Source organism: Herpailurus yagouaroundi, unplaced genomic scaffold (assembly GCF_014898765.1).
Source record: "Herpailurus yagouaroundi ecotype Mexico unplaced genomic scaffold, PumYag 166, whole genome shotgun sequence".
In the NCBI taxonomy this organism is placed as follows: domain Eukaryota; kingdom Metazoa; phylum Chordata; class Mammalia; order Carnivora; family Felidae; genus Herpailurus; species Herpailurus yagouaroundi.
Window position 1 is genome coordinate 24,948,686 of NW_024412407.1, and position 25,763 is coordinate 24,974,448.

General features: G+C 36.8%; 1 protein-coding gene across 16 annotated transcripts in view; it reads left to right on the forward strand.

Moving 5' to 3' along the window:
* SOX5 (SRY-box transcription factor 5) overlaps positions 1-25,763 on the forward strand; it is a 1,021,040-nt gene that overhangs the window by 974,582 nt on the left and 20,695 nt on the right. For all 16 annotated transcript variants that reach the window (XM_040488995.1, XM_040488992.1, XM_040488993.1 and 13 more), the window contains 2 exons: positions 5,654-5,831; positions 17,532-17,677. In XM_040488995.1, the coding sequence (XP_040344929.1) occupies positions 5,654-5,831; positions 17,532-17,677 (324 nt within the window). The remainder of the gene's footprint in view (positions 1-5,653; positions 5,832-17,531; positions 17,678-25,763) is intronic.

A 25,763-nucleotide genomic window follows, 5' to 3' on the forward strand; every position in this document is an offset into this window, starting at 1 on the left:
GGCCATATGCTTGGAGTATAACTGCCAACATATACTTGGGAGTTAAAGTTGGTTTGCGGGGCACCTGGGTGACTCGGTTGGTTAAGTGTCCGACTTCAACTCAGATCATGATCTCATGGTTCATGAGTTCGAGCCCCACTCATAGGGCTCTGTGTTGACAGCTCAGAGCCTGCTGCAGATTCCGTGTCTCCCTCTCTCTCTGCCCCTCCCTTCCTCATGCTGTCTCCCTTGCTCTCAAAAATAAATAAACCTTAAAATTAAAAAAAAAAAGATAAAGGAGGTTTGCAAAGGAATGTTTATGTGTTTCAGAAGACTCACAGGATCCTGGCGGTGGGGGGGGGGGGGGAAGGGGGGGAAGGGGTGGGGGTCAGGATAATGGTAAGCCAATATCCCCTTTTGTCCCTAGCAAAGTGTCATCATCAAGGCAGCTGAGCTCCTAGAGGAAGATCACTCTGCCTGTGTCAAGGACTTGTCAATGGGCTGTAGGCAGTAAGGGAATTTAGTTTTTCATTTGCCTTTATTTCCCACATCACTGTGACAAGCACTTAAACTCCCTTACATCTTGATGAGGATGATATTAGGGCTCCAAGAAACAGTCTATAGGTTTCTGGAGATTAGGCTATGGATAAGATTGCCTTTTTCTTGCAGTTTACTAAGTTATCCATAAAGTGAAGGAGATTCCTGTCCTGCATGACTGTGGTCTCTATCAGTCAACCATTTGTTTTCTTTCCTTTTCTCTTGGGCAGCCAGGAGTGTCCAAGAAATATCACACATACCCCCCTTTGATTTTTATGAGCAATTTGGTCTTTGCACATTAAAAATTAAGAGTATTATACAATTATGTTAGAGTAGCATGTTTTTCCTAAAATAAACATATTATTTGAAAATCATCTGAGTAAATTATATTTTAACTTTATATAGTTATTTCACTGTTTTTGTTAAGTGTGTGGAATGATTCTGCATTCATGATAAAACCTCTATTTCTCCAGTGCACCTGAGACTTTTGATATTTATGTCAAATATTTTTCTTTACCCAAATTTGTTATTTATCTCTGTGGGGTATTTATTTTCACTGCCAAGATACGAATTCATCAGAACCTCCACAATATTTCTACTACTGGGACCATAAGTTGATATTAAGTGAAATGTTTGCTTTTAGACAAGTTGTAGTAGCTATAAGTAAGCAGAACATGCCTGAACAGTATGCTTGTTTAGATTATAATTGTTTTGTATTCTATCCCAGACAACTAAGATTAGACAACACTTTATTAGGAGAAGTTATAATCATAAATAGGTTCCAAAAGCTTGTATTTATATGTGTGAACTGTTATTCCATTACACATTACTGAATCACTGTATTTTCTGATATACTGTACATGGACCCTTGGTATTTTCTCAAAAAAATAATCTAATTTGATAACTCTTTAGAATTACCAAAAGACAGTTTTGATGTGTACTATGGAGATCAGACAAGCACAAAAAATCACCAAAATAAGTCAAATGTTGTCTTAACGTTGAAGTTAGTACATAAATAGCAAATGTGTGTATGACTTCATTTTGTTACATGTGTATTGACGTTTGTGTGGTTCACTATGTGAAGAATTATATGGTTAAGTCTGAATACCAGAATTTGTATTCCATCAATGTCTTTTTAAATTTAAGATTAAATTTGTTACATAAATAGAATATTGTATGTTGAGTCCAAAAACATGGGTTTCTTTAGATCTCTGTGAGTTTTAGCTTCCTCTCTGAGATTACTAATTAATTCCTTCATAGTATTGAAGATTACATAAATGATTTGAAATATTTATAATGAATTCTATACATGTAAGTAATAGCCTATTAGTTAAAACTTGCTTACCTTAGTTTACGCATTTACCTCAGCTTAAATGTTCACCTTATATTTATATTTGGTTAGCATATCAACTTTGTAACTACTCAACAGATACATAAGATTCTTCTTAACTATCATTTTGTGTTTAAATTAGCTAATTATGAAATATGCTATTTTAAAAAATTTCAATTGGCAGCATCATTGAATGATTGGACAAGTAATTAAAAAGAAATTGCTCTCCTTATTGCTTTATGGTGTACTTCATACAAATGGTATTTTTCCACTGCTTTATTGACCTTGAAAATTGCTTATATTCTTTTATATAAGAAAATATTTATTTACAATTTTAAAATGCATGCTTTATTTGTACGAGTAGGGTTTGATCATGCTAAGCTTGCAAATTTCTCCTATAAGATATTGCAAATAAAAAACAAAGTAGAAAACCATTTAGAAAAAAAACCTTACCTTTGGCATTTATTGCGCACATTCATAATTATGAGAATGCAGGTCATAAATAAATGGTCCACTTTCATTTTATAGTTAGGGTTTTAAAATTTTCATCTTGTCAAATGAAAAATAATTAATAGAAAATGGGAAAGTACTGTAATTTTTGTATTCGTCATGAATAACAGGTATTTGGTATAGTAGCTCAGTAGTAAATTATTAGAAGAACCAAATTGTGAAATAATATCATATAATGGGTCAAAATTATTTATATAGTTACCAGTATAAGAATCAAGCATGTGGGTTCTTATTAATATACCATTAGCCTGGTCACACAATGAAAGAGAATGAAAGGGCAATTTTGAATGACATTTCTATCAACTTGGGAACTGTCAACCTCTATTATGTCCTTGGGGCTTTGCACTTTTTGGCTTTCAGACATCTGTGCTGCCCTGAATGGAGGAGAATATTAAGAGTTCCAGTGGGTCTCTTGCTCTAATAAATGCTTTGGGTAGTCATTTTTCAGAACGTGCACATAATAGTTCTTAGTGCTTACAGCTAAGCCTATGACATTTCATATGCTTCCTATCATCAGCACCTACATCTGCATCATCTTCGTCAAGACCCTCATTCCTCCTACACACATACTCATGCTCTATTTCCTCTTGCTCATAAATCTCTTCTGTTGCAACTCTGGGAATATATTCCTTCCTCTTTTTTTTTTTTTTTTTTTTTTCTGCACTGTCAAGTGAAACAACCACCTTAATTTCTCCAAGCATCCCCTCAAAAACTTTTGCAAGAGTTGTAAATACTGCCCAGGGAAGTTTTCAGGCTGTCATAACAAAAGCTGGTAGCTTCACACAGAAAGTAGTAAGTAGGTACATTTGATAGAGGAAAAAGTGTTTAGAATATTTACGGCTGCATGGGTAACAGTCACTAAAGCACCTATCTGACAGGACATTCAGGCTGAATTAATGAGAAGAGAATCTGGATTCTAATCCTGATTGGTCTACTGAATGTCAGTAGCATTTAGTTTATTATGCATATGAATGTTTTCATTTATTATTAGTAGTAGTATATGTTATGCTTTGATAAAATTTTAAAGATTGGGATTACTATATATTTTGTTAATGTTACATCGTTACATTGAGGAAGCTTTTAAAAGGGTTTTGAAGCTTAATAATTTTTTTCAAAAATTACCTCCCTTTGTATTGTATATGGTGGTGGCTTTCACATGTTAGTGTGCATCACAATCATCTGGGATTGCTCACTTTTTTTTTAAGTTTTGATTTTGATTTTGATTTTGATTTTTGAGAGAGAGAGAGAGATCAGCATGAGTGGGGGAAGGGCAGAGAGAGGGGCACAGAGGATCCAAAGTGGGCGCTGCGCAGATAGCAGAGAACCCAAATTGGGCTTCAACTCATGAACTGTGAGATTGTGACATGAGCCAAAGGCAGACGCTTCACTGACTGAGGCACCCAGGCGCCCCTGGGAATGCTTGTTAAAATACACGTTGCTAGAACCCACCTCCAAAGTTTCCAAAAGAGAGAATTTGCTTTTCTAATAATGTCCCAGGTGGTGTTGATGGTACTGATCCAAGTATCATATTTGCAAACTATTCATCCATACTGTCGGTATAGAGAAAAAGGACGCAATACTTCTGGGTTTCTGTCAACCTATATAAGGATTATGGCTCACCAGCTCAACTGAATGTTCCAGATTGAAAGATCTAGGCATAATTTTGCCCCTGCTGTTTTAAAAATGCTAAAGTAAATTTTTCTTAATTATATAGTGAACCAGTCATGGAATTAGTTTACCTTACTTCCTTCCAAGATTCTATGAATCCGTATAAATTCAGTGTAATGGTCGTCAACTTATTACACATCTAATGTGATCACAGATTGCCATTTGAATTCTAATAGATTTTCAGATAATTCTTCTTTTTTGCTGAAAGAGAAAACAGAATTTTTTAAAAAATGTTAGAGTAATTTTTCCTAGTTTTTCTTGAGTTTCCTAAGTGCAGCTAACCATGGAATTTAATAACAATAATCCACTTAAAAATATAAACTTTAAATAGACATCATATACCATTTTACCATTTTTATAAAGTGATTTGTTTCAATGGTTTTTGGTGTGTATATATATATATATATATATATGTGTGTATACATATATACATATGATTTTGTACACAGTAATATTTATTTTCATGCCATAAAATGGCACCATTTGATTCTAAGAAAAATAGATATTTACTTTCTTAACTCATGAAGGTAGAACAGTAGCTAAGTAGAAGCTAAATTTTTATTCTACAAGAAAAATGTAACATTGTAGATATGGTTATCAATAAAATATAAACATATAACATGATGTTTTAATTTTAGAGCACAAAAAAGGAATAAATTTTTCAGTCTGTGATCAGAAAAGTGATGTAATATCATCTGATTCTTGTGAATGATGTGGTAGAAATTTTAATGATAATTGTATACATAAATTTTATGTATGAAATTACACAAGGACTAATATAGAAAGGTATAAAATAGAATGTAAACTATGTAAACTTGACCTATTCAAGTAGTGAACAACTGGAAATCACCATATATGCTGAATTAACCACATAAAGGTCCCCATACCACAATGTATTAATTGTGGTATACGTTGCGAAGAAAATCTGGACAACAAATCTAATTTAAAAACGTAAAGTGGTTAGAACAGTGTTGCATATGAATAAATAGTACATATTGGTATAATGTTAATTATGTTTAATTTCACTTTTAGATCAAATCCAAACTGTTTCTGTGAAAACTAGGAGAAAAGATTATTTTCTAAGAAAGTTAGAAAGTTTCTTTCTTTTTTGTATTCAATTTGGAGAGTAGTTCTGATCAGACTACATACCATTTAACTCCTCCATCATGGATGTTCCAGGATCTCTGCCGAAGCACCAAGCTATAAGGGTGCTTGGGACTCAACCCCTGTTCTTCGGAGGTTGAGAAAAGCTTATCTACATCATAATTGTACATGAATTATGCATGGTCTCTCAATAAAAATGAATAGTACAAGGAATAGCTTTTTAAGAGTATTTCTTACAGGTGACATCAGTTATATACTTTCTGGATAGTTGAGTACCTGTGTACTTTCTCAAGAAAGTATAAATTTGTATAAATTTGTACTTTATATGAAAGGTTTTTCATAATATGTAGTTGGAAGTGACATTGTTGACAGCTAACCAAACACTGTGATGTTCAGGTTGAATGTTAAGATCACTAATTGGTAGAGTAATTGGATGGGAAATGACAGGCTGTATACCTTTGTTTTTCTAGGCATTTTTTGATCAGCCTTTCCTTATCACAGCTCATGTTCTAATGATCATTGCAGGATGAAGTGGCACAGCCACTGAACCTATCAGCTAAACCCAAGACCTCTGATGGCAAATCACCCACATCACCCACCTCTCCCCATATGCCAGCTCTGAGAATAAACAGTGGGGCAGGCCCCCTCAAAGCCTCTGTCCCAGCAGCATTAGCTAGTCCTTCAGCCAGAGTTAGCACAATAGGTAAGTTCCGTTTCTTTTGTTCTTGCTGATTTTCTGTTTATGGCAATTGAATGAAATCATCTTTTAATGGCAAATCACGCATACCCTGTGCATGGTTTTAGTTCCATAGGAGAGTTTCCATTTGATGAACCTCATAGGTCTGTTTTAAACATGCAAATGAAATTTATAACTGAAGTCCAAGTTACAATGTCCCCCTGAAAAGCTAATGGAACTGGTTATGTTTGTTGATGTAACAGATGTTCTTAAGCTTTAAAAAAAAAAAAAAGAGGCCTAAGTGACTTAATCACAGAAAGCAATGTTTCCAGAATGTTGTTGTTAGGTGACTTGCCTTTTCCATCACTGAAATATGTTTCCATTTTTTTTGTGATGTGTACAAACTGTACATAATGATGAAATACATTCCACTTAGATCAGCAGTCACCCATCAGGATATGACGTTTGTTCATTTCCATACTGCTTGAGTATTATTTGAACATACCAAAGTATTATAAAAAGTAGAGAGCTTCATTTCTCCATAATTGGCATTTTGGTAGAGTAATAAGTAAACACTAAAAACTGCTTCTATAAGCTGACTTTAAAAATTCCAATAATTTTTACTATAGTAACACATAAATTAGACTGTATATACTTACTTCAATCCACATTAATTGACGTTTATCATTTGCATACAGTAGTACAGACAAGCCTTCGAGGAGCTCAAGGTTTTTAAATTTTATTTTACTTATTTATTTTAATATTTATTTTTGAGAGAGAGAAACACAGAGCATGAGTGGGGGAGGGGCAGAGAGCAAGAGGGAGACACAGAATCCGAAGCAGGCTCCAGGCTCTGAGCTGTCAGCACAGAGCCCAACACGGAGCTTGAACTCACAGACCATGAGATCATGACCTGAGCCGAAGTCAGACGTTCAACTGATTGAGCCACCCAGGCGCCCCAGAGGAGCTTAGGGTTTAATTAAGGGAAAAGTCATCCATGTCATAACCATAGAGAGTGCTATTTGAGAACAAAGATACAACTTTGTAATCAACGAGGAGTATTGGATTCTATCTGGGAAGGATCAAGGAAGGCTAAGTTGGGAATAGCCTAATTCAAGTGGAGTCTTGAGGAAGAGAGATATCCGTAGACATTTTAGCTTTTAAGAGAAAACCCAGAGTAAAATAGCATATTTTTGAGAAATGCACTGATTTGGCGAGAGTATGGAATGAGTGTGTAGTGGAAAGTGATCAGGGCTAAAACCGAAAAGAGCAGATGGAATCTGACTGAATGCTATCCTAAGAAATTTGACTTTTTCTCCAGACAGCAATCTGATCAGAACTTTAAGAAAGAAGAGTATTGGCATCAGGAAGAGACTGGAATCAGGGAACCCATTGCTTTAGTGTGGGACAAGAGTTAGTTAGTTCCATGAAATAAAAATAAGCAATGATAAAACAAAGGAGAGAATAGATTGAGGAGATATTAGTAAAGAAGAATTGATATAACTTACCCTTAATAGAAAGTACCTGGTGAGGTTCAGGTTGAAGACAGAGGAGTCTAGGATTTTTAATTCATAAAGTAAGAATGATAATACCTCCCTTAACCATGAAAGAGAAGACTAGAGTGGAAGCTGATGAAGGGGAAGACATAAATATAAAAATTTCCTAAGTGTTAAAAGACAAGGAGCCATTTAGGTATACATATTCAGGAGGAAACTATAAATATTTCTGATATGTGAAGTGGTGCTAGCATTTTAGATGTAGAATTATATATGGTATAAGGGGATTAAGAGTACACTTATGACAACGAGCACAGCGTAATGTATAGAGTTACTAAATCATTATATTGAAACCAACCACAGAATTATTAAATTACTGTATTGAAACTAATGTATTATAGCTATACTGGGATTAAAATAACAAAATAAAATGAAAGCACTAATTTGAAAAGAAGTTGTTCACCAACAAAGAGTGTATATAGTAAAAAGAGAAATGGGCTAAAGAATCCTAGGTATCACCTACTGTATTAGTTATCTATTACTGAATACCAAATTAACCCAAAACTCAGCAGCTTAACATAACCAACATGCATTATCTCACAGGTTCTAGGGGTCAGAATTTGGAAGCAACTTAGCTCAGTGGTTCTGGGTTAAGGCCTCATGGTTGCAGTCAAGATGTTAGGCAGGGCGGCAATCATCTATATGGGCTTTACTAGGGATAGATGCTCCTTTGTCAAGATGTCTGACTCACATGGTTGTTAGCTGGTAGGTACGTTCTCTACCTTGTTGAGTCTTTTCAAAGGGCTGCTCATCGCATGGAAACCAACTTTCCCCAGTGTGGGTGATGGAGAGCAAAGAGAAAGCCATAGTGCCTTTTATAAACCTAGTCTTGAAAGTCACACACCGTCCAGTCTATTTTATTCTTTTCACTATAGGAGAATCACAAATTCAGCCCAACTCAAGGGAAACGGTATTAAGGTCCAGCTCTGAAGGAAGCAATATCAAAGTATTGTTGGACACATTGTAAAACCATCATTCTTCTTTAGGGGGAAAACTGATAAAGAGCAAGTGAATGTATTAGAATAAGAATAAAGATAGGAAAATGCTAGCCTAGGAAAAATGAAAGTTTCAGAAAGGAGGGGTATTTAATGGTCACCCATTTGGCAGAAAAGTTAAAAAAAACACATGAAAAAGAAAAGCCCTGTGATTTAGCTAGAGCTCATGGAGAGGTAAACTCTAATGGAGAAGCTTTGGGAGAATGCCTTAGGAGAATTTCAATTACAATGATTTGAAAGACAATGAGGAAAGAAAATGCAGTTGATATATAGACCAGTCTTTTTGTAAGCTTGGCATTGAGAAGTGAATATTTTAAGAAGAATGAGTAGAGACAGGTTTTAAAATGGGACAGTCGTTCATATATATATATATGACAATATATATATAAAGTCAAGGGGAAGAAGAGTCAGAGAGAGATAAAGATATGAAAGAGAACACGGATGATGATGGAAGAGATCATGAGAAAGGATTAACCTTGGAAAGGAGCAAAGCCCTTCCTTTATCTGAGACTGAACGAAACGAAGGAAAAAAGGGAAAGTTACAGAGAAGTTGTGGGATGGACAGAAAGAAGGCTGAAGGAATACATTTCAAATGCTTCAATTTCCACAAAGTAGAATTCCTGATTATTTGCCAAGAGGAAGCCAGTCTGGGGCAGTGGGGCAGCAGTGACAAGAGAAACTATGAAAACTTTAATTTTGAGAGTTTAAAAAAGGTTTGGGGTTCACATGTGCTTTTTATCATTATGAACCATTCTGTTATGGTTTAACTCAGTTACTCTGCTCAACATCTTAAATGGACTCCAAGATAAGGTTTGCTTTCATGTCCTAAGTATGTAAGAGAAAAAATATTTTATTTGGCAGGAATGATTCACTTCCATAATAGACACGATGCTTGTAAATATCACAACGCTGGTCTATGATCTACTTTTGTAATGTTTCTAGAAGTAGAATATTTAACTAACAAAATAACTAATAGATTTGCATTTTTATCATGTAAGGAATTTTTTTTTTTACTTCAGCATTCCAGGGATTAAGTGTGACCAAAAAAAGGCAAGAATGTATTCAATGACATTTATCATTTGACTTTCTCCACTACTAAAACTTCTCTTACTTTTTTTCCCTTAAAAATCCTTTCACCACGTACACATCTCTCATATTTTCCAAGGATTTGAGGCCACTACGATTTACTTTTCTCTTTTCAGCAAATGCAGATGTTGAAAGCTGAACTGTAATGAGTAATAATGTCATTGGATAAAAGCTGTGAGCATTAACAGTGTTGTAAAGGTCACCCCTGAAAGAAGAATTAATGTATGATGCCATTAATAAACCAAGGAAAACTGAACTAAAAGTAACTTAAGTTACCGTTAATGACATGGGCTCTTTGCTATATATCTATTAGCTTCAAATAGAGAAAGTGAGTTTTTGAGGTTGGAAACCAATCTTATAGTGTACTCTGTAAGAACACCTTTGGTATGGTACACGAAGGATAGGTTGCTCCAAAAGAAAGGGGATCCTTAAAAGGTATGAATAGGTCAGAGGAATGATGGATAAGTTTAGAATCTTGTGACCAAATATTATCTTTCTTCTATTGGCCTTTTTCACCTATGTTGTACATATGTATAATACTTCTAACATTTTTCAAGGCATTTTAATCTATTTCTCACTTATGCTGATTTTAGAATTATAGACCCTTAAATAGATAGAGCAGATATCCATATCATCTAGTCAAAACTTGTTATTTTACAGATAAAGAACCAGTGCTTATGGAGGCTAAGTGCTTACCCAGGAATTCTAAGTGAGTTCCTGTCACAGTGTAGACAGTTCTGTGACCCTGTGTTTATTTCTTCCATTTTAATTTCAAGGAAACAACTGTACATGAAGACCAAGTAATGTGCCCAAACTCACAGCCAGTGGAGGTCAGGGCCATAGGATCATGGTCTCTGGCTGGCTTGCTCTCTTTTCAGCCTATGGATAGCCTTTCCGCATTAGATGCTCTTCTCAGTCCTTTCTCTATCCTCTCATCCAATAAATGGAAATCAAATATCTTCTCTATGTGATATGATTGGCAGGATGATGAGCAGATGGAAGTCTGAGAGGCTTTAGATGCCTACAGTCTTGTTCTTTAAGTCTTTGGAAGATATTAGGATGTTTTAGTCTTACCCTTTATTCCTCAGAGGCATTAACACTTGAAAAGTAAAACTTCACTGAGCAAAAGTAGTAGACTCACATTGAGTCAATAAGATGAAGAGAAATGTTTTCAAGTTCGAAGGAGGACATTACCTTGAAATTTCAGTAGTTTACAATTTTAATGAGAAAAACTGCTATGAGGGTAGGTTATTAAACAAAAATATTATAATAGTTTAATTGAAAGCCATTGGATTTTTAGGAAGTTGAGGGTATTATTCAACATCTGGCAATTAACATTTGCATAACACTTTACAATTTACAAATTGCTTTCACATTTATAATCTAATTAATTCTTGTGAGTTTTCACAGATGAAGAAATGGCTACATATCAGGGTGCCAAAAGTTTGATGATGATAAGTGACCTCAACAATTGAGAAAAAAATTAGTATTTGTTAAAAATAACTTGAAACACATGTGCCTTGCTTTTACTTACAGCTGAAAAGCCCTATGTAAAATAAATATGTAGTAAATAAGATTTTGTATTGCCTTCATAGCAGCTGTTAAATCCATGGATTTAATAAATATGTGTCATGTGGTACAGGCTTCCATTGATGTGATGACATAAATAATCACCCTGGAATTGCAAAGGTAGATACTTTCAACTTAGAAATATGCATTTATTCCTTCAATAGACCCTGCCACAGGCCAAAGGAATAAAAGACTGAAAATTTAAAAATGCCCTCAAGTAGTTCATAGACTGGTGTGAAAGACAAACTTAGACAAATGGAAGGCAATGTGACTGTAAAAGCATATATACGGTTTTGAAAGAGCATATAGATGAGAAGTTGTAATGTTGACAAGGAGCATGCCTGGGGTATATCAGGAAAGTCATTACAGAAGGGGCGACATCTGAATAAAGTCCCAAACACACCAAAAAGACAGAGTATTTCAGCAAAAGAGAAACTCTTGGGAGACAGAGGCCAGTGCTTGGAAGAGGAAATAGTCCTGTGCTGCTTAAACACAGAACTCAAGAGAGACCAGCAGGAAGTGACGCAGGAAAGATAAGCAAAATTGATATCATGAGGAGACTTTTAGGCCATTGTAAAGTCTTTGGAATTTATCCCAGAATGACATTTTGGGGGGAACATTACAGGGTGTCTTGTTCCAGTGTATTTGGGAAAAGCTGCATACTTTTGTTATCTCTGGAAGATTCACAGCGCACATTATCACGATCTTGGGAATTTGTGCAATGAAGAAACCTTTTTTCACTTTAATTTAGTATTTCCCACACTTATTTGAACATGGAATTATTTTTTCACAGAATATTACATCTCATCATCTTATGAAATGCTCCTTTAAGCACCAAGGTACCAAGAGATGGGTTTTTAATCACGTAAAGTGACATGATCCAGATTCCTTTGGGAGGATATTTTGGAATGCTTTATCTGGAAGCAGATAAAGAAGATAGATTCAAGGAGTGTAAGCCCGAAGATAGGGAAACCAGTTAAGAGTTTAAGGCATTAGCCCAGGTGAGAGATGAGGTGCCTTTAGTGAAAGCCGTGACCATCATGATGGAGAAGACACACATTTGAGAGCTGAGGAGGAGGCATGACTGTCACAGCTTGGTTGCCTGTTATATATATGGGGTAAAGGAGATCCCTCAGGTGACTGAATGGGCCACTGGAAAGGGATAAAGAATGTAGAAAAAAACAGGCTGAGGCAGTGGGAAGACAATGAATTCTATGCTGCTTTTCAGATCCTCATGAGACAGACAAGTAGAGAAGCTTGGTATGTGTATTTAAACATATGTGTATGTGTATTTAAGCTTGGTATGTGTATTTAAAAATCAGGAAGGAGGGGCGCCTGGGTGGCGCAGTCGGTTAAGCGTCCGACTTCAGCCAGGTCACGATCTCGCGGTCTGTGAGTTCGAGCCCCGCGTCAGGCTCTGGGCTGATGGCTCAGAGCCTGGAGCCTGTTTCCGATTCTGTGTCTCCCTCTCTCTCTGCCCCTCCCCCGTTCATGCTCTGTCTCTCTCTGTCCCAGAAATAAATAAACGTTGAAAAAAAAATTAAAAAAAAAAAATAAAAATCAGGAAGGATTTGAGGTAGGTAGCAGATATTTTATAGTACTTGGGATCACCCTTGACTTTTAGAGTGCATTCAGACCAATTGTGGTATTTGGTTTCAAAGGCTGCCACAACAAGTTACCATAAACCGGGTCGCTTAAACTGGAAATCTATTCTTTCACTATGTGGAGGCTAAAAGTCCAAAGTGGTGTCAGCAGGGTTAGTTCCTGCTGGAGGCTCTCAGGGAGAGCCTTGTGTTCGTAGTTCCTTGTAGCTTCTGGTAGTCCTTGGTGTTCTTGGCTTATAGGTGCATAATTCCAGACTCTGCCTCCATATTCACATGGCCTTCTCCCCGTTGTCTCAGTATCAGATCTCTCTCCTTTAAGACCCACCTGACATCCAGGGTGATCTCATTTCAAGATCCTCAATATAAGTACATCTGCAAAGACTCTATTTCCAAATGAGGTCATGTTTACAAACACCAGGGTTAGGACACAGACATACCTTTTTGGAGAAACACAATTCAACCTGTTACAAGTGGTTTTCTGTTTTTCCTTCTACCTTTCAACAGCTTCTTTCCTTGTGGAGCAGCCCATACTCTTTCTGTTTTGATTTTATCCTAAGATTTTCATGTGTTTCCTAAGTGAAGCTGACCATGGAATTTAATAACAATAAACCACTTTAAAAATATAAACTTTAAATAGATGTCATATTATACCATTTACCATTTTTGTAATGGAACATATGTAAGGTTGATGGAAGAATTACATGAAATAACACAGGTTATTTCCAGGCCTCCCCATTTTTTTTCTGCCTCTGAAAATATATAAAAGGGGCCTTTTTAATTTTGAGAATTTTGTTGGTAGTGATTAAGAAGAAACACCAAGGCATAAAAAACCAAACTGGTGAATTTAATAAGGTTACAGGATCTCACAAACGTTTTACATTAATGATCCCTAACCTACATTTCCCAAATCTCATTTGAGTATTAACTGGAAGTCATGTTGACCTTTACTTTCCCACTTCCCTCCTAAGATTGAGGCTCACCAAACCTCTCCTAAGTACATACCCTCCTTCTGATCCTATCTTACGATGAAGTTGGTGCCTAAATATATAATTAAGGCAAAATAAAATGTATCAAGTGATCATTTGGGGCATTTTGGACTCTGATGGCATGACCCCTTTTCCTTGAAACTCTGGACCAACAAGAAATGATATCCCTGCACAGATTTTATCATTATTGTCAATGTCATACAATAAGACTGCTGAGGGTGAGCATATAGAGAAAATGCAAGAGAAAAGAAAAAGACAGGAATTAACATTTTTTACTGCCTCCTCAGGTACCAAATGTTATCTACTCCTTCACAAAATGTGTAATTTCATTTAATTCTCCCATCAATCTTACCTTCATCTTACAGTTATTGGAAATGGAAATCCAATGACATCTATTGTTCTATTTGGCAAATGTCACACTTTCCAAACCCAGATCCTTCTGAATCCAATGCCCAAATCCTGCCCATTTCACTATGCCATTTTGTAAATAAACTGACAGTGAGTAACTCTCATGGACCATTATGCAAGACTGTATTAACTCATTTACTCTTCACAAATTTATATTATCTAGTCTCTAGGTGTTATCTCCATTTAACCAATAACATAATTGAGACTTAAAAGGGTAAAACAGCATGTACAATTTATATAGCTTGTAAGTGGCAAAGTTAGGGTTTCCATTCAGGCTTATTCAACTCCAAAATGCAAACTTTTTCTGAAAATTGTAACCTTGGACCAAATCAAAGGAGAGATGAAGAACAGATCCCAGGCAAGGATATGAAGATGGAGAAGTCAGAGAGGAAAGGGGATCCTGCGCTGTGATAAGAAACAAGGAAGAAAGGACTTTCTAGAATGAGGGGATTGTCAGTGCTGTCATTCTGCAAGGCATGGCTAATGTCCCTTGGATTTGGCTGTTTAAAAAAGCAAGGAAGCTGAAACAAGATTGTAGCAGAAATGGAAGAGTGAGGAAGGAATGGGGAGTATGGTAAGACTCTTAGAAGGTAAAGAGAGAGAGAGAGTTGGAAATAGAAGGCAGCACAAAGTTGAGAGAGACTTTATTTGCTTTGTCTCAGGTGGAGAAAATGAAGTACTTACAAGTTGAAGTGGTTAGAGACGGTGGAGAAGTTCAGATACAGGTGACAGAAGTGTGAAAGAGAATGACCAATGGTGAAGTATAGAAATCTAGAACACGAGCTTCGGGGGTTTGCCTTGAATGAAGGTAGAGGCAACATTTTCACTGAAGCAGGAGGAGGCAGTGGGCAGAAAGGAAGACAGATTTGCAGCGAGCATGGGTAGGAGTCACGGTATGGGTGGGGCAGGAAGGTGAGAGCTCAGCCTTATACTGGTGTTTCCAAAATCAGAGGGGAGGCCATTTGCCAAGAGAGAGGGAATCGGCAAGATTGATAATTTGGTGACTGTGATGAGAACAGAATGTAAAGAAGCAGCAAGCGACCCTGCTATGATTCAACTCTGTGATGTATAAAATGCCTTTAAGATTTAACACAGCAGATACAAATGTTAGATTTCATATAGCATTTTAGGTAATACTCCAAAGTCTCTAAAAGCAGGAATGTTTCTTTTAAAGTGGATGCCCATTTCCACCTGCATAGGAATACACACCTCAAACTGGAAATAGACATTACAGAACATATGTGTGTCAGTTATTCACCTCCATATAATTTGCATCCCTTTTGCATCTATATTAATCATTTTTTCTGCACAATGTTATCTTGGCAGCACCCAAAAAACATAAAGAATTCATACTTTTATTCAACGCCATGTGCCAAACAATTTCAAAATGTACTTGTGCTCTGGAGAAGCTAAATAGACTGCATGATGCCAGGTTGTACATAAACAGGGGTTAGAGGATAGGAAAATCAGGCTGATCGTCTTCAGATCTTTCACCAAATGAACATATACTGAGACCACCACTGTCATCTAAGAGCCGTATTTCTTTCTAGAGTAGTAGTGTTCATGAACAGAATAAGTTCAAGAATAATATATTAAGAAAGTTGTTCAAGAGAACCAAGACAGGATGTTGAGGATAATATAAGGTTAAAAACAACCATAATTTAAAGTAAACACTAACCCTAAAGGCTTGACCTGGGTCTAAATTGTTGTTTACAATTTATAATGTGTTTATTTGTAATTTATATTGAGCAATGAGGTTTTGTATTTTGAGCATTTATAATGAGCAATGAGGTTTTGTTCTTTGAATAAGTTCCAATGAATTTAGCTCTGAAAAGCAAAACATATAGTAGCTTTCAAGGCTCCCCTTTCTGTCGCCTACACTGGAACTAACTTATCTTTTTGCCTCAAGGAGATCAGAGGATGAGGTCTAGTCTGTGCATAGCATGGGGGTGGGGGGAAAGCATGGATCATTTAGAAACCTTCCTGCACTGAAGCACTGCACTAATCTGACATCAGCTTCTTCAATAGAATGTTTAAGCAGCAAGAAAGTATTCTATGTTTTTTGGCAATCAGCAGATCAGATAGAAGAGTCTAGCAATACGATGAGGATGTGTAATCTGACATGATTAGACAAGGCTCTTTAGTACCAGAACATTCATAATTGAGACAAAGAAAGAGTATTAATAACACTTTCCTAACACGGCAGTTAGCCATTTTATATTTCCTTTCTTTAATCTTAGTGTTTTTCAACAAATCATGGGATTTAATAGCGTGTTTTGGCAGATTAGAGGATTTATGGCCCAGATGTTTTTTGTTCTAAAAATGGATTAGGGTGTAAAGTTTGCTGGAATCCATGGAACATGTTGAGGCAAGCCGGTCATTTTATGTGTGATTAGTGCCTGCCTTCTGTCTCACAGTCCCTCCATCTGTCACAATTCACCAATGGATCTGGTTAGATTTAGCCTCATGTCACAAACAAGTCCCTTTTCTGGGCAATTTCATATTATAGATTCAGTTTATGCCATTTTATGCCCTAGTTAAAAGATAGGGAGAGTGAAAGATGATATATTAGCTTCCCTTTCAATATTTACAAAACAGTGTTTTCCCATCGGTTTTCTACCCTAAAGTCATGCAGATTATCATAATAATGTGCATCAAATAAATAAGTGACCAGTGTGAACATTAAGGTAAAAATTAGTTTTGCTCCTCAAACCTCTTCTTTAAAAGAAATTATTTTGGCAATTTTTCTTTTCTTTGTTTTTGTTTTTTTTTTTCTTTTAACTAACTTTGCATTATGGAGCTATAGACAAGTTGGTCATTTGACCATCTTATGAAAAGTGTGAATTAAATGTGAGTGTAGTTTTCAGTAGCCACAATTTCTGATCGTACAATTCACAGGTATTTGGTTACATTCCATGCTTGAAATTTAGCCTCTTACAAGTTTGTATCCATAGCAAATCACTGCCACCTGTGGTTTATTTCACCATCAATGGTGGGGGGGGCGGTGAGGGGATGATCTCCTTTCACTTAGTTAATAATGATTTATTCCTTCTGTACATAACACAGCTAATAGTGCTATGTACAAACTCTAAACTGACCTTTCTAACACTGTGAGAATGTCGGTAATTAGAGTGATAATCATCAATACCCATATCCTGCAGTATGATCCTTACATGAAAACAAGTATCAAAGATAGGTTTTATTTGGGCACTACAAAACATTCAGATAACTGAAAGTTTACTTAAAAATTATATTGTGAACTTTCCAAGCATGTAGAAAAAACTATATTTCACTTAAATACTGTGTATGCATTACAGGTACTTGGCAGCATGTTCACGTATGACTGTGTGAATCAGTCATTATCAATTACTCATTCGTTCATTCGTCGTAGACAGATGACACTGAAAAATTATTATGTGCCAGACACTAGCCATTACGCAAAAAGGACGTGGTTTTTATGGTTAAAGGTTAAGCTCTCCATGCCTTTATACAAAACATAGCCTTTGTTCTGTCACACCTTCAGGTTATTTAAATGACCATGATGCTGTCACCAAGGCAATCCAAGAAGCTCGGCAGATGAAGGAGCAGCTTCGGCGGGAGCAACAGGTGCTTGATGGGAAGGTGGCTGTTGTGAACAGTCTAGGTCTCAATAACTGCCGGACAGAAAAGGTTAGTTCATAAAAGATCTGATTTGCCAAAACTACTTCCGTTGCCTGAAAGCTTTTCTCCTTTGTTTTCTCACCTCACCATCCTCAGAATGATGCCTCTCCCTCCTTTCCACCCCCCGCTCTGTCAATACAGAAAAATCTCCATGCCCATCCTAATCAAAACCATCTGCAAATGAGAAGAGTTATAATTCTCTTCTATCCATGTCCAAACTTTATTGACAATTAATATCCCCCTGTCTGCCATCTGTTTGCATTAAAATGGAATGGCGTTTGAAATATTTGAGTCTGAGTGAAAGTTTTGCTCTACAGAGATGCTTAACTTGTATTTGGGGATGAGCTGGATTTGAAAATCCTGAATCTTCTTTAATCAGCATAAGCTTGGATGATACCCACGCTCACAGTCTAAGTAACTAGGATCCTGAGCTTGTCATAATATGTTTCCACTGCAAAGCACGGTCAAGTTTTAGATGACCGCACAGTTAGAAATTCTGACTTTATTATAAAACAAAATGTGCTTTTTAAAACTTGGACATTGTTGTTATGCCTAAGCCCAGTGAAACTTCTGAACTCATCTGAGATACATTAATTTCAAATTCTTGTGTCTAAGCTGCATGGTATTTTATTCAGAAAAATATTATGTTATTATAGAATGCTCAGAGAGATGTACTTATGTTGGTAATATGTGATTTATTTTGAATTGAAATTTTAAAATATTACCGAGTCTCCTTTTGACAATTCTATAGCTAAAGAGACACGGTAAATAAGAGGGAAAAAAAATGATCAGCTACTTAGCAGCAACTTGAAAGTTAACCGTCATGGGAAGCTTGTGAGTCAAACAGTATTGTCCAGAATGAGCAGACTGTTAATTTGATAGCTTTCTGGTTTCCCAGGTTTTATATGGAATTTGATGTGCAATCTCTAAGCTTACAATCTGCATAGCGAAAGTGAAATATATGTGTGATCCTGTCACAACTGTACTTTTCCTCTGGTCCAAACATGGGTCAAAAGGATGGGGAAATGATTTTAATTCTGCTCCGTTCCTGGAGGGGAGAGCAAAGCATGGTTAGGTACACATCCCTTGCAGTCACACAACATAACAAGAGCGACATTGGTGCAGCAAGAGGGGCACAAAATTTTTCTAGCTAAGCACCAGAAGGGAAGGGGGAAAAGCAACGTGACAGCTCTAAGAAGGAATGATAGCAAGCATGAAGGAATTTATATTCAAATATTTAAACATTCTTGAAAGGATGCTTGAACAGAAATTCCTTTTCTCTGCTCCCCATGTAGAAATGAGTTTAACACTCAGCCAGATGCTAATGCGAAGTGACTCAAGCTATTCCTCGCAAGCATAGCTAAATTGCCGTTATTTGTTAAGCGCATTGAATTCAGCTGTGGATACAGCAGTTGGTTGCATTCAGCAAGCATCTGTACCCTTTTTTTTTTTTTTTAATCCTCCAAAGCAGAGACAACTCTACCTATCTCCCCCCTCTCCTCCCCCTGTGCTGGCTGGGAATTGTCAAGTGACAACCGACCAAATCCTTTTGGACAGGAAGCCTTCATCCTGAGTTCTATATACTTGCAAAACAGGCCTTGTGGTTGGATCAGGGAGCCCATTAAAAGCACTTTGATGGTATGGAAATTCATCTTCATGAAGCTCCTAGGCCCCTAAGCAGCATGCTGTTTAGCTGTGGTTACAGATCAGTCATTCAGATCGGAGGGCAATAATTGTGCTGACGGCTTGTAAGGCAATGGAAGTACATAAAATAATCCTGGGCCCTCCACCATGGCACTGAGAGTTAATCTTCCCTAATACAGATCAGCTGTTGTTCTAACACATGACTTTATGCCGGCTCCAGTGACTCTGCTCAGCCTTTTGATTAAGTAACAGGAGTGGAGCCATCTGCATTCACTTTACTCCATAGTTGTCCATTGTTAGGGAACTTTATTTCCACTTCTTGTTCCACTTGTTCCAAGCATACTTTATCTCTCTGATTAGCACCTTCTCTATTTGCGCTGCAGGAGTGAGAGTTGCCTCTTGTTGAAAGCTACTGCCTTCAGTGTTCCTTTCTCTTTTGTAGAATTAGAACTTTTTAGAAATCTGTTTTTGAAGTAATACCTGCCAAAATCTGTTGGCCAATTAAGATATCTCCAGTCCCAAGAATGTTGTCCTTCCCAGATCTCTTCACCGTGCCCTTTCAGTGCGACTGAGTTATGTCATCAGCAACAGTCTTGTATTTTTATGTTTTTTTTAAGTGAAAATCTTAAAACAGGAAAGTGAAACAGTTCCATTATTCTAATAGCATGGCAAACTTTTGTAAGGTGTAAGTAAATATTTTCAGCAGACGATTCTGAATGACTCCTTGGTACCTGACAGTGAAAGTGTGATTTTTGAAGCTCTCCCGAGAAGCAGGTATTAACTGTGCTTGCCCTTTCCTATTGAACTAGCTTGCTTGTCATTTCTACAATATTAATGATTGATCTATGTGCAACTCCTGGGAATGCGATAATGTCAAATTTATGTTCTTTAATTAATACCTGCTGTGTATGGGGGGGTGGTATTATGTACTTGAACAAGAAAGTATGTTCTCTGCCTTTATGACGTATATGGTTTAAATCAAATTATTATTTTGACTGTCAGTCATGGCACCTTTATGTTTGTGAGCCTACTTATAGGAAGTGAATAAAGGCCCCACCCATTTTCTTTGGTATATCAGATCAATTCTGTACCTGAGTTGACAAAGGTGGCTGCTTATTCTTCCACATAAAGTGACATCACTTTGCCATCCTGTTGTTAATTTCCTAATACCTACCTTTTTAATAGATTTTTATATTTGCCTGGCTTTATCCATGGCCAAAGCATAGGTAGATGAGTAGTTGGTTTGGAATTTTGCTTCCGTTTGAAAGACATAAACAGAATAGATGGTAAATTTCTGCACTGTATCATACCATTTGAATCCCAAAAGGACATTTCTCTCACTAAAGCAATATTCCCAATTTCCAAAACCCGGAAAGTATGGGAGATGTAAGGAGACGGGGAGATAAAAGAAAAAAAGAAAGGATCTGGGAGAAAGGAAAGGGGAAAAGAGAAGAAATCCAGCCTGGCGCTCTCATCTGTCCAAAAGGTGATTAGCACAACCTGAGACCCAGATAGTTGGAATCTGCAGTGCAGATCTGTTTTCTTGAGTACACAAACCTTATACACAGAAACTTTTCTCCACATTTCAAATGACCAACATGGTTGTCCCAAGTAGAGAGTCGTAATTCTGAAAAGCTGTAATTGGTAGTAAAAACAATTAGAGGTGTGAAGATAGGGACAAATGTTTTCTAGTAATATGCACCAAAACACATAATGAAAGTCATTTTTACTAAAACACATTTTAATTGAAGACTTCTAAAAGATTTTTCATTTTTTACTTTTCTTGGAAGTGTGTCAACATACCCAAAAACTGTGTATGTCAGGTTTCTTGGAAACTCTGGGACACAGTGTTATTTATAATTGTCATTTCAGGTTAATTATAGCCTGATTGCATATTCGGATAATGTTATCTTTTATCATATAGCTCTTCACAGATTAGTGTTATGGATGAATAAAAAATCTTCTCAGGTAGAAAGAATCAGAAAGACTCTCATACATTTAGCTTGTCAAAACCACCTGCTTTGCTTCATTAACACCCGCCTGGCACAGTCTTGACCATATGATCAACTGCATACTCAGGTTCTGACCTTGTGTTTGAAGGTAGCCATAGGTAAGAGGGAATCATAAAGTCCTCAGTTTTTGTCCTGATACCACTAGGCAGTACTAGTATAATAGAAACCCAATGCACTTGGGGCGCCTGGGTGGCGCAGTCGGTTAAGTGTCCGACTTCAGCCAGGTCACCATCTCGCGGTCCGTGAGTTCGAGCCCCGCGTCGGGCTCTGGGCTGATGGCTCGGAGCCTGGAGCCTGTTTCCGATTCTGTGTCTCCCTCTCTCTCTGCCCCTCCCCCGTTCATGCTCTGTCTCTCTCTGTCCCAAAAATAAATTAAAAAAAACGTTGAAAAAAAAATTAAAAAAAAAAGAAAAGAAACCCAATGCACTTGAAATAGTGCAGAAATTTCCAGAAATCTCCTTGCTTATTTCCCTCACCCCCAATGTAGTTAACCTAGGAGAATGATGCCTATGCTGTGGTATTTGGTAGACATGTGTTTCATTACATGCATCAGGAAGTCTAAACACAATAGCTTCAACAAATAATGATTCATTTTTAACACATAATGAAGTTCTGGAGTGGGCAGTTCATGGTGTTAGTTTATCAGCTCAGCAATGTCAGGGTTGAAATCTCTGTGATTCGCTTAGTTTTTCCCTTAGTGTCATAAACTGGTGCTCTACCTACAACCATGCCAGCTCAGGAAGGAGAAGGAGTTTTCTCTTTGCTCTTTTCAGGCCTCTTTCGCATAGAGATGTTTTTCCTCCCTCCTTCATTCACATTGGAGTGTTTCTTACGTTATTCACATAGAGATGTTTCACTGCACCCCTGAAGCTGACTTCCACAAACATCTCATTTGGGTAGAAATGGGTCCTACGCATTCCTTTAAGACAATTACTGGTCAAAGGAAGAGAACTTGCCTTAAGTTTACCAGGAATGAAATTTTGGAACAGAATTAGAGACCTTATCCTCCTAGAGAGCAAGGGATATCTTAAGATCAAAGAGTATGTTGACAGAGAAGAAAAGGACCAGAATGGCTATTGAGTAAGAAAAGGCCATTGAAAGCCACAGCTGCATTATAAAAATATCAAAGCTCTCAAACATTTTCTTTCTAAAACCTGTTTGTTTTCATTATATTATATTTGTGGTCATCTAACTACTTTTGCTCTTGTGCCATTACATGTCCCCAGGGCCTCATACCTTGTCTGTGGTCCGTAAAGAATTAAGTCGCACATAAGCATGTGCGCACACATACATGAAAACGTTGCTTAGGTGACAGGTTAAACCAATGAATATGTGTTCTCACACATGCTTTCTACATGTTAAGGCCAACTGTGGTTCTACTTTCATATATAAAATTGATGCCACTCACAAAAATAAACCTACAGATGTGTGCATCTGTTTTTTAAGGTAGAGAATTTATCCACCAAGCAAACATTAATTGCCTACAGTGTACTTGAAATCTAAATGCCTACCCATGCTATGAATTCATCTATTACTCCAAATAATAATACCTGGCAAAATGCCTTACTTTTCCTTCTGAGGTTCTGTTGAACATTCATTGCAAATTTCCATAGAATAAGGTGAAAATTTAGCAAATAAAAGGTATATTTTAAACAATACTTTATTCAATAACAATGGCAGTTTCTCTTTCACTTGTCAGTCATACTCATGAGAAGCCTTTCCAAATATCATATGGACTAATTTGTAAACAGAGGTTAATTTTTATAACCCTGGCACTTGGAAACTTCCATTACAACCTCCTCTTTTTCTGCTATTGTCAACTTCTTTCTTTCCCTTTAACGGAGTGCCAAACATGAAATGACAGTGGCCAATGTTGACTTAATGTGGATGTTTAATAATGAAAAAAAGTGTGTCAGTCCCAGCATTAGTTACAAATGGCAGTAAGTGTATCGGATGGCAGGCCTGTAATAATTTTACATCCATCATTCTTTCCTGATGCTTCGCTGGCCATCTGATGGATGGGGCCAGCAGTGTTAACTCTTCAGAAACTGACACAGTGTATCTAGTTCAGCATTATCTAACACATGCTCCTTCCCTTAGATAAGGACAAGGCATGTGAGGAATTGTGAATTACAGGTTACGCTTTGAAAAAGTGACTGTGAAGGAACTCATGTGTCTGTGTTCAGTGGAAGATACTACAATTAATTAATGATTTATAGATGGCTTTTGTAGATGTTGCCTTTAGTCAAAATGAATTAGAGAAGTCAAATTAGAACCAGCTATTTCAGTGGTTAGAGGAAAAAAATCACGAAGGAGAAAGGCATGTTAGGTAAATCCTGCACGAGGAAGTGAGATAGATCATCACCGCACCCTGGCAAAGCAGGAGCTTTTTACCTGGGGGTGGGGGGTGAGGGGGGCGCCAAGTTGTGTGTGAGCACGCATGTGTGATTTTTAAAAAGCTCCCCAACTTTTAAGGAATTTGTCTAGGAAAAACTACAGTAACACAAATTATTAATAGTATTTCTTTATAAAAGTATTATTTTTTAATCTCTACATTTGCATATTAATTATTCCATGACTTTAAAAGATACATAAAATCTGATGTTGAATGCTTGCTTTTTTTTATAATTAGAGGCTCTCTACTCTGAAAATGTATATAAAATGGATAGGGAACTGCTTTCTAGGCAACTGATTATTAGGAAATCTAGACCAGCTTTTTATGTGCAAGTTGGCATTTGATCCTTAGGTTTTCTTTTCTTTTGTTTTTCATTCATAAAACCTTCTTAATTCTGAGTGTCTTAGCTAGGGAACACTTCTTATGGGACAGGAGGGGAGAGGAAAACCCCTTAGTGAATATTATCAGCACAGAGCAGCCAGTTTTCAAAGACCATGACAAAAAGGCGAATAGGTATTATGTCATCACCCATCCATCACTCTATATGTCAGCCTTTCAATAATTCCAATCGACATTCTCGACAGGCTGGTGCAAGTTAAAGGGGCTGTTTGTTTCTAGAAATTGAGTATGGGCTGTCTATAGCCTTTTGTTCCAGATGGTTTTCTTCTGTGTCTTTTCATTTCTTTCTTTTTTCTTTCTTTTCTTTTTGGGGGTATTTAATTGAAATACATGCCGAGTTTGCAGACTGCAAAGATCAGAGCTGTTTTCGTCCAGCAGTGGTAACTATGCATTAAACATTTTGATTTGTTTGAGCTTGAAGTTTAGTCCTTTTTTGCCATTTGCTTCATGGAGTTTGTGTATATTTACAGCCTCTGCATTTAATGGCCACATGCCTTATTTTCACAGATGGCCAGTGGAAGACTTTTTCTTTCTCTTAGTATAGCCCGCTTTCAGTTTTGCTACATTTGTCACAGTGCCACAACTTGCAGCTAGCAAGTGCCCACGCTTGGTGGGGAGCAATTATGGTGTGAGTTTTTAAGGAGCTTTTTAAAGGTTTTTTTTTTTCCAGTAAACTTTTTATGGTTTAATTTTCAAGCCTAGAAAAGCTGTGCATGTTTTCAAACAGAGAGTCTTGTGTTCTTTACATCATTCTGGTAGAGGGGTTAGTGCAGGATGGTCCAATAAAATGAGACACACAGGGCATGCCAAATTGGGCTTTCGGATAGACACCCACAGGCCTCTCTGATGATTGAAATTGTCTGTGCATTTAAAGACATGATAGGCTTACAATAGTATTCCTGAAAAAAGCAAGTTTGAAAACACCATGTAGAGAACGATCTAGATATTTTTAAAGTATATTTCTATGTTGCATGTTAAAAAGGCTAGAAGAATAATATGCAGTAGTCATGCCAAGGTGATGGGGTTGTAAATTGACATACATGTGCCCACATTTCCATTTTTCCTAATTCCCATAAGGAAAGTAAATCACTTTTGTTGTTGGACCAGACATTTTCTTTTTATAAAAAAAAAAAAAAAATCTGTTAAGAATGGTCTTTCCTTCTTTTCTCCCTTGGTCCTTTCCTCATCCCCAAGATGGAATAGTCATCTTAGAGACATTTAAACATTAAAGCACTGAAATGATACAGACGTTTGTTTTTTTCAGTTACCTTCTTATATTTACTAGATGTGTTATATTCTCTATTGTCGTGTATTGCAGACTACCAAATCAGATTAAAAATTATGAGGAAAATGTTCTGAATTTAGCATGTATTTCAAGGATCTCCTTGATCTTTTCAATCATAGCTCTTCTCTTTTTTTTCCCCACAAATGAGAAAGACTTGTTTATGAGTCATAGGAATAATAATGGCTACTGATGTTTATTTTGTGCTTTACCCTTTCCCAAGTGATTTCACATCAGCTTTCAGTCTCATACTGTAATATGAGCAGAACAGTATTCCATCTTTATTTTAAAAATGAAAATGAGGAGCGCCTGGGTGGCTCAGTCGGTTAAGCGTCCGACTTCAGCTCAGATCATGATCTCATG